The following is a 10,276-nucleotide window of genomic DNA, read 5'->3' as shown; positions in this document are numbered from 1 at the left end:
TTTAAAATATTAAAAATAAAATGTAAAAAATAAAAAATTTATTAAAAATTTAAACTGATCAAATCGAACCAAATCAAATCAAACTGATTCAGTTCGATTTGATTTTTGATCAAAATCAATTTAATTTTTATAAATACCAAAATTTTAATTTTTAGTTTATTCGATTCGATTCGATTTTGAATCGAACCGATCGAATACACGTACTTTTACTCAACCAATTTACATATTTTTTTAAATAGAATATCTATTGTGATTTTAGTGTATATAATTTTTTAAAATTGATTGTATTTATATACCTGAATAAGGGAAGATTTACCCAATAAGAAAAATTCATATTCGGATAATGGTGTTTTTATACAATCAATCAAAAGTCATTTTACAATTAAAAATTAACGTGAAAATTCAATTTAATTAATTTTTTTAATTTAAATAATATTACATCATTTTATATTAATTTTTTTATAAAATAAATAATGTCAAATAAAGGAATTGTAATTTTGACATATATAAATTTTCTAGATTTACTGGGTAAAAGATTTGCCCATTTCATAAAAAGCAATAGTCTATTTGAAATTTTTACACTCATCCAGTCAGTAAATAGATGATAAGCATTGACTAAAATATAATAAACTCCACATTCAAATTGAAATTAATAATAGACAATGTACCGGATTCGGTGCAAATGATTTCCAGAGTCTATATGACCAACAAAAGCATAGACAATGTACGCCAGCCAATATGGACTGGCTGTGCTTACTCAAATCTCTAAGAGGCATTTTGATTTCATTACATATCTGGCATTGAAATTCGTTCATGCATTTTTAATGTCATAACATTTTCAAAATGTGGATCATGAACTAAAATTCTGGCTTCCAGTTTATCTCTATACAAAAACATTTTAATATACTCAAAAATTATAAAATTTTATAAATATGTCGTACACATGATACACGATGCACAAAAAAAATATCAAAAAAGATTTATATTATTTGAGTTATTGTTATTGCAGATTTTATTTGTGATATAGACTACGTTAGAGACATAAATATAAAAAATTTAAAATATAAAAATTTTAAACACGTCTAAAACTTAATTTTAAACTCAAGAATTATCTAAGATTGAGAGCAGGGGTGAGCAGTATTCGGTTCAAATCGAAAAAATTGACCGAATCGAATCGATTTGAAAATTTGGTTCGGTTTTTTATATATTTCGGTTTGGTTCGGTTTTTAATTTCAGAAATTTAAATTATTTCGGTTCGGTTCGGTTTTGATCAGAAAAAAACTGAAAAAACCGAACTAAACCGATTAGTGATAATAATATATTTTTTCAATAATATAGAGAAATTAAATCATATTAAGGTTAAAATATTTTAATTAAATTTTAAAATATTAAAAATAAAGTATAAAAAATAAAAAATTTATTAAAAATCGAAATAGATCAAACCAAATCAGACCGATTCGATTCGATTCGATTTCTGACTAAAATCAGTTCGATTCGATTTTGAACCGATCTGATCGAATGCTCCCTTAATTGAGAGTTAAGAGTGGGAGGGATTGACTGTCACTAAAGATTAGGAAGAAAAAAAACTAGCTTGAGTTTTTTAGGAGAAAAAAATAAAATCTTTTATTATTATTATTATTATTGAAGGGAGAGCCGCTTAGCTATCCTTCTTTTCTTTTTAAAATTCAATTTTTCTTTTTTTTTCCTTTCCTTTTATTTTTTTTAAATTCAATAATTTAATTATTTAAATAAATTATTTTTAATAATTTTTCATAAATAAAATATCTCTTTCAATAATTTTAAAAATATTAAATTTATAATACGATTTTTATTATTAAATCCACGTTAATTCTAAAAATTAATTTAAAACATGTCACGAGTCTGTAACGTAATTTTCATTGTCGGATTCTCATACTTTCCACATATGCATGTGCTTTAATTTAAAAAAAAAAATTGTCCACAGTTGAATTTTCATTATAACTTATAAAATTGAGGTAAACGCAATAAACAAAACATGTGATGGAGAAGGAGGCTATTAGCCATTATTAATAATGTAATAAGTTAATACAAGGACATCATAACAAACCAACACTGTGGAGGAATGCTGGTTTTGTTTGTCCAATATAGGAATTGTTCAATCATTTCTGTTTTCCCAAAACTGAATTTGGAACTTTCTTGATTTTTGCTAAGCAGTTGTCCTTTGGTCTTGAATGAGGTAAATACATCAATGAACTTCCAGGATTCAGTCGTTCCAGCCTGTAAAATCACAAAACCATTTCATAAATATTCATAATGATTTAGCCATAACGTTTTATTTCGGATTTCACAGTTTTAGATATGATTTTAATGAAAGAATCAAGAGAGATTGTAAAATAATAATAATAATAATTAAGTCTTCAAACTAGTTTTTTTTATTTATTAATTTATCATTTTGTTTTGTTAGAGTTGAAGAAATTTTTTAATTAAAAAATTAAGAAAATTTATTATTTAATTTTTATATTATAAAAAAATTCACTAGCTAGTTCTTATATTTTGAAAAATAAATTAAAACATCTCTATTATTTTAAAAAGTATACTCATTAGTTATTTTATTAATTTTAACAGCTAAGTATTATAAAAAAATTTAAAATATTTTCGATACCAATAGACTAATTAGTAGACTTTTTACAAATATGAGCGACCAATTAATGAATTTTTTCAAACTATAGGGATTAAATAATAAAACACTTAACAGTTAAAATTAATAGAGAAACTAACCGGTAAATTTTTTAAAATGTTAAGAATATTATAATATATTTTCAAAATTAAAGAATCAACTAATAAGTTTTCTTACAGAGACTAAATAGTAATTTTAAAAAAAATTGAGAAATAGTCATGGTTATTTCTGAAAAAAAATTATCTAAATTGGGTCTATATATGTAAATAGTATCAAATTATAGTATAATTTCATGTATTTATGTAATACGTACTCGTAATATAAAATTATAATAAGGTCCATATCAACTCGTGTATTTACATTATAAATCTATATAAATCCAGTTTAAATAAGAATTTTACTATTTTTTGGGAAAAAGAAGAGAGAAGAGGAACTTACTCATAATTAAGGAGAAAATGGTGAAGGAAGATGGAAATTTCCAGCTTTGCAAGATCATTTCCAGGGCACAGCCTAGTTCCAGCTCCAAAGGGAAGGAAAGCTCCTGCTTTGGGTATAAAATTCTACAAAATCATCCAAATTAAGACTTGTGCATGTATATGAGGAAGAAAAATTAAGTGCAAAAAGTTTAACAGGCTTACATCCCATCTGTCAGGATTGAATTCCATTGGATTTGGATAGATTTCAGGATCAAAGTGAACACTTCTGAACCACACAAGAACTTTCCAACCCTTGGGAATGATATATCCTGAATTCCAAGTCAATTAAATTATAAATAACTAAGTCTAGGTAAGGATTTCTTGATGCTAAGAACTCACCATTTAGATTGACATCAACTTTTGCCTCTCGGAAAACCATTAGTGAGAATGTAACCAAACGAAGCGTTTCATCAATCACCTACAAAGAAAAAAGATGGAAAATTTATACTAAAAACTGATTTTTTCTGAGAAACCAATCACATCAATATGAATTACCTTGGAGAGATATTCCATCTCTCTAATTTCCTTAAGTGTCAAACCCTTCTGTGTTGGTGGCCTCTTTCTTACAATCTCCTCCTGCTCTTCCTGTCATGTAATTAAACAAAAGCCAATCAAGCCAAAACAGACTAATTAAGAGATGTAATGTAGCCTAGGGTCGAACCTTAGCCTTTCGGAGATATTCAGGATGTTTCTCGAGAAAAACAGCAGCCCACATAATAGTATGGCCAGAAGATTCATGACCTGCATTTAAGTACATCAACAAAACATCAATGATTTCTTCATCGTCCAATTTTTTTCCATTTTCATCTTCAGCATCCATCAGAGCGTCCAGCATATCTTTCTTCTTTGATGTGATGTTCTCCTTCCTTTGCTTTCTGCGCTCATCTATCGCAGATTGTAATGCAGCCACCAGGTGTTTGCGAGCCTGAAAATTTAATCAGATTGTTAAAAAAAACTCAACTTTTTGTAAAACTGTGAGGTTTCGAATTCGAATCATCACCTTCAGTCCTTTATGGTATGCAAATCCAGGAAGATTGATTGCCATGGCTCTGACTCCATAGTTAAGTGTTGTATATTCTTTCTCCAGAACCTCCATGACAGGCTCGCTCTCGGAGCCAAGGAAGATATACATTATTATCCTGAAGGTGAGCTTCCTTAGTTGAGTTAAGAACTCGATTTTTCCCATGGTCGTCCATTTTTCCAAGGAAGAAATCACAACTTCTTCAATGTAATTCACGTAAATAGATAGAGCTTCATGACCATTGACAGGAGCTGCAGTGAGTCGCCGGAGACGTTTGTGTTCTTCATAAGAAATACCGATGAAGGACTTCTTTCCGATGAGCTCCATGGTGGCTTTAGGCCAGCCAGGTTGAAATGAAGCATCATCATTTAGTACTCTTTTGCATGTTTCAGGCGATGTCACGATCACACTTGGCTTCCCGAACATGAAGGCCTTGTAGATTCCAATACGTCCATATCTGCATCAAAAGTTCTGATCATTTCAGCCATCTGGGATCGTTTTCAAGCTTCTAATCAATAGAAAAAAAAAAATAAAATAGAGAGACAGTGACCTGGCTGTAAAGCTGCGCATGAAAGAATCAGGATCAGTGGACTTGAAAGCTTTAAGAAACGACCACATATTGCCGATGAACGGCCAACCCAGATCGCCGGGAGGCAGATAATACTGAATTTCACCGAGTTTGGTTTCATAAAACCACCGATTTGCTCCCTGTAGAAACCTTTTCAGAGCCACCAAAGCACCCACAAAGCATATCAAGAGCCCCCAACTGAAACCAAGATCCATAGCTTTGCTTTCGGACAAGAACTCAAAATTTTTTTTTAATCTCTGTGCAGAGACCCTCTTGTCTGAAATATTTATATATCCATTAATTCAGGTTGTTAGGTCTTGTCTATCTGGTAATTAATATGATTACGTTCCATGCTTTCTTTCCAAATACAACGTTGTCCACCAGTGCATGCACTCGATTTTTTTGCTAGGATTCTTGTTTCCTTTTACAAGAAATTTTATTTATATTCAAATATGATTTGATTTTGTTTCCTTTAAGTTTTATTTTTTTTAGAATTTCATCATTTTATAATAAAAAAGGTGTGGTTATATATGGAAAGTTGGAATTTTTTGTCCTTTTATAATTTGTTTCATGAAAACTTATCCAATATTATTAATAAAAAATTTTAAGAGTAACTGCCGGTTGGTGAGATAGGAAGAAAGCGATTTTTTCACCGGTTGATCGCAAATTTAAATTAATCCAATCAATAAATTTTAGATATTCGATGATTTATATTAAAAAAATTTAAAAACAAGTTATTTTTTAATATTTTTAAAATATTTTTTTATAAAAAATTTCAAAATATGTGAAAAAATATTTTTCCAAAAAAAAACAGTCCTATTTATAAAATTTAATTTCATTGAAGATAAGTTAACAGATAATATTCTTTTATCTTTTCATTTTCTTTCTTAAAATGATAGAAATTGAAATATTTTTTTAACATGAAATTGATTTTTTTTTTCTTTTAGAAAGAGTGCTATGTTATTAAGTTCACTCTTGAAAAGGAAAAGAATCAGTGTTTTTTTTTTTAATAAAATCAAATATATTTTTTTTATGCAACAATAGGAAAATTTGTATATATATATATATATAGTACATACTGGGAAAGATGGACGAGAATAAATGACTTTTAGTCTGTAAAATTCATTTTTCCTACTAATTTAGCTACTAAAATTTTATGCTGAAATTCTCATATTTTTTTTCCAATATAATTGATAAAAATTTAATTTTTCTTGTAATTCAAAACCTCAAATTAGGAAAAAAAAATGAAAAATTTTAGTTAAGGAAAACTAATTATAGAATTTCTAGTAGTAGATAATAAAATATGAAAATTATGTTTGTTTTAAATTATATAAGTAAAAATGTATATTTTATTTTAGATATTAAAACATTTTTAAAAAATTAATTCTTGAGAAGAAAGAAATAAAAATATTTAATCACTTATTTATTTTCCTTAGTAAAATCAAACATTAATATAATGGATTTTAAAATTAATTTTATTTTAAAAAAGAAAAGAGAGAAAGCATTCGTAAAGCTGGAAAGTAAGCAACATAGTCTTTGAATTGTTTACGATTCTCTTTTTGTTTAAAGGGAGGGAAAGCAAAGTTAGGTTTTTAAAATTGATAACCTTCGCCCGAGGTAAGTTATAAGTTGTCACCACAAGTTATAAGTCATATGGCAAGAATAAGATAAGTGGAAAAAAACGATTCCACTAAAAAAAGAGAGATCTGAACACTTTAACACCCAAATTATCGTCAAGACTCGTCCTTCTCTAATAGGTCGTGTAACGACCTGAAAACCGGACAGTTACCGGCGCTAGGATCTAGATCGGCTTAAGGCCGCCGGGACCCGTAGCAAGCCTGACATATAATCTGTGAACCTGTCAAAACCCATACATGATCATACATACACAAAAACCTGTAAACTTTTTCTTTCCATAACCAAGCTCAACCTGTATATACATATTCATAACATAACATAACCCACACACTGGATCTCTCATCAAATGCTCCAATAGGGTAACCCAACATGCATACATTAAGCTTGGTTGAACATAAACATCATAAAAATATTCTATAGATCATGTATCAAAAGGGATAACCATACACATAGGGTCAAGCACAACCTCTAATCCTCAATATCATCATTACATATCATGACTACATAAGACATTACATTACAATTTCATCATGTCCACAACTTCTAACTATTACATGAAATCAGACTTTACTCCTGCCGACCTCCTGGTCTACCCTGTACCTGCAAACCTGGGGGATAAGGGGAAAAGGGTGAGCTACTAGAGCCCAGTGAGCAGAATAATATAACATTCAATTTATTTTTCATGCTTTCATGAAATGCAACATATCACAAACAATTCACATCAAGGATGAACTTGTCACCAATAGCCCACTACTGAATCCAATAGTGCCAGGGGCATAGTGCAGGCCACATCTGGTCTTTCTCTTATACATAACATATCATAACATATCCAATCATGCCGGGGGCGTAGTGCAGGCCACTTCCGGTCTTTCTCTTACATAGTGCCAGGGACGTAGTGCAGGCCACATCTGGTCTTTCCACATCATATCATAACGTAGTGCGGCTAAAGGATCATCCAACATTCATCCACATCAACAACATATTATGCAATGCAACATATTCGTGATTTCTAATGCAAACAACCTAAAATATCACATGGCACTCATGATGCATGAATATGCTCAAGATTTTCATTTATTTAAAAGATAAGAGTTTATTCTACTCACCTCAGCTAGCTCTGACAATGACTGAGGCAGCTAACTCACTGCTGGGGTCCTCGGTTCCTCGGGTCCGAACCTACACAGATGGACTCAAATGAGGGACCAAACATACTAGAACATGACTCTAAAAATACTCCCCAAAAACCCCCTTAAAAACCTCAAAACATCCATGGAAAGCATGCAAAGGAAGACTGAACAGGGCACTTTCGGCGGTAGGTTCGGCAGCCGAAAGTCCTTCCAGAGCCGAAAGTCAGGCAGGTTCGGCGGCCGAAACTCCCAGACAGAGACGAAACTCATGCATGTTCGGTGGCACTTTCGGCGGCCGAAACTGCCCTCCAGAGACGAAAGTCCTCTTTCGGGGGCAGGCTTCGGCAGCCGAAGGCTGCTTCCACAAGCGGGTTCGGCGGCCGAAAGTTCCTTCGGCGGCTGAACCTGAATTTCTCCAAAGTGGCAGAAACTCAGCTCCAACATGCACAAACACCTCCCAAACCTTTCAAACATGCATAAACCTATTCTACAACACTCCCAATCATACACACTCAAGCATACAAGTTTATAGGGGTGTCAACTAGCCTAAACCCCAACTACAACACATTAAACATACTCACATTGCTCATAAACACACATTAAACCCATAAACTCAAAACAACCTAAACATGCATTTCTACTCCATGAATCAACTTAAAACTTGTTTAAAACATATAGTGAGCTCAAGATTGGCCCTTACCTCTTGAAGATCGAGAGAAAAACGACCCTGGCTCGGAGGTGGGAGAGATTGAGTTTCTTAAACCTCAAAGCTTCAAAACTTGCTTTATACTCGAAAATCTTCAAAAAAAAGTGAAAACTTGTGAAAAATCATGAAGAATGGAAGGAAGAAACTCAAGATCGGCGAGGGACGGCGGAGAGCTCACCTTGGCCGAAAATGGGGAGAAAAGCTCGCCCGTTTTCGGCTAAGGGACCCTTTTATTGGTGGCTAGCCAGGCCACATTCGGGGGCCAAACGTGCCTCCGCATGCATGCCATGTTCGGCGGCCGAACATAAGGTTCGGCGGCCAAACTTGGTTTCCCTTACTTATGCTTTCGGGGGCCTAAGGCACACCCGAAACGCCTGCATGTTCGGCGGCCGAACTTGAGGTTTGACGGCCAAACCTGAGTTTTTCCTCCAAGGTTATTTCATGCAAAAACTCATTTTCTTTCTTGATTAAAACATAAAACATATTAAAACATATGATTTTACCCTCCTAGAGGCCTCCGACATCCGAGATTCCACCGGACGGTAGGAATTCCGATACCGGAGTCTAACCGGGTATTACATTCTCTCCCCCTTAAGAACATTCGTCCCCGAATGTTCCTCAACTAGCACATGCAAAGCATATAACATGTCATACACATAACATACATACAAAGCACATAAAACTTACTTTAGAAAAGATGGGGATATTGCTGGAGCATGGACTCCCGTGTCTCCCAGGTCATTCCTCAATATTGTGGTGATTCCAAAGGACTTTCACCATTGGGATTTCCTTGTTCCTTAGCTTTCTGATCTGGGTGTCTAGGATCCGTACCGGCTGCTCAACATAGGTGAGATCCTCTTGGATCTCCACATCAGGCTCACTAAGAACCTTGCCCGGATCTGACACGAACTTTCTCAACATAGAAACGTGAAAAACCGGATGGATTCTTTCCATTGAAGCGGGTAAGTCTAACTTGTACGATACATTCCCAATCTTTTGAAAGATTTCAAAGGGTCCGATGTACCGCGGAGCTAGCTTACCTTTCTTCCCGAACTGAATCACCCCTTTCATTGGAGACACCTTGAGCAATACCAAATCCCCCTCCTGAAACTCTACCTGTCTTCTGCGGACGTCTGCATAACTCTTCTGTCTGCTTGCAGCAGTCTTGATCCTTTCTCTGATTATGGGTACCACCCTGCTGGTGATCTCTACTAGCTCAGGCCCTGCCAAGGCCTTTTCTCCAACCTCTTCCCAGCAAACAGGTGATCTGCACTTCCTCCCATACAAAGCTTCATATGGAGCCATCCCGATGCTAGCATGATGGCTGTTATTGTAGGCAAACTCCACCAAAGGTAGATGCTGCCTCCAAGAACCGCTAAAGTTCAGCACACACATTCTGAGCATATCCTCTATGGTCTGGATGGTCCTTTCTGATTGTCCGTCCGTCTGTGGATGGAAAGTAGTGCTAAAATCCAACCTGGTACCCATGGCATTCTGCAGACTCCGCCAAAACCTGGAGGTGAACTGGGGTCCTCTATCGGACACTATTGAAATAGGAACCCCATGTAGCCTGACGATCTCATCTACATACACCTGCGCCAACTTATCCACAGAATAGCCACTCCTGACAGGGATGAAGTGAGCAGATTTGGTGAGTCTGTCCACAATCACCCATATGGAGTCCAATCTGTTGGATGTCGTCGGTAACCCCACTACGAAGTCCATAGCTATATTCTCCCATTTCCACTCTAGAATAGGTAGCGGGTTAAGCATTCCAGCCGGCTTCTGATGTTCCAGCTTCACCCTCTGACACACTTCGCAGGTTGACACAAACTGTGCCACTTCTCTCTTCATAGCTGGCCACCAATAAACTTTCTTCAGATCTTGATACATCTTGGTGGCTCCGGGGTGAACGCTGTATCTTACATTATGAGCCTCTCTCATAATGTCTCCTTTTAGTCCTATGTCATCTGGTACACACAAATGACTCCCATAGCGAAGGATTCCCTTGTTGTCGAATCTGAACTCACTATCATTGCCTGACTGAACAGTCCTGGCAATCTTCACTAACTCTGGGTCCTCAT

General features: G+C 34.3%; 1 protein-coding gene across 1 annotated transcript; it reads right to left on the bottom strand.

Annotated features, from left to right (window-relative positions):
- Nucleotides 1-1,914: 1,914 nt before the first annotated feature.
- LOC110613994 (ent-kaurenoic acid oxidase 1) lies at nt 1,915-5,098 on the bottom strand. The gene is made up of 8 exons (XM_021755436.2): nt 4,704-5,098; nt 4,133-4,610; nt 3,794-4,057; nt 3,628-3,717; nt 3,472-3,550; nt 3,295-3,401; nt 3,095-3,216; nt 1,915-2,256 (listed from the first exon to the last, which is right to left on the bottom strand). Exons 1-8 carry the CDS (start codon nt 4,934-4,936, stop codon nt 2,139-2,141), a joined length of 1,491 nt encoding a protein of 496 aa, XP_021611128.1. The 5' UTR covers nt 4,937-5,098; the 3' UTR covers nt 1,915-2,138.
- Between the last annotated feature and the right edge of the window lie 5,178 nt (nt 5,099-10,276).

The sequence above is a fragment of the Manihot esculenta genome, chromosome 4 (assembly GCF_001659605.2).
Source record: "Manihot esculenta cultivar AM560-2 chromosome 4, M.esculenta_v8, whole genome shotgun sequence".
Classification (NCBI taxonomy): domain Eukaryota; kingdom Viridiplantae; phylum Streptophyta; class Magnoliopsida; order Malpighiales; family Euphorbiaceae; genus Manihot; species Manihot esculenta.
The sequence above is the reverse complement of the archived record's forward strand: the minus strand, read 5'-3'. Positions and strand labels throughout refer to the sequence as shown.

Bases quoted from the DNA above. Each gene is read 5' to 3' on its own strand.
- LOC110613994 (XM_021755436.2), bottom strand. From the start codon at position 4,936: ATGGATCTTGGTTTCAGTTGGGGGCTCTTGATATGCTTTGTGGGTGCT. The intron at 4,058-4,132 runs GTGATGATTCGA...TTAAATTTTCAG, and splicing joins CATACCATAAAGGACTGAAG to GCTCGCAAACACCTGGTGGC. The intron at 3,551-3,627 runs GTAATTCATATT...TTTTCTTTGTAG, and splicing joins AGATGGAATATCTCTCCAAG to GTGATTGATGAAACGCTTCG.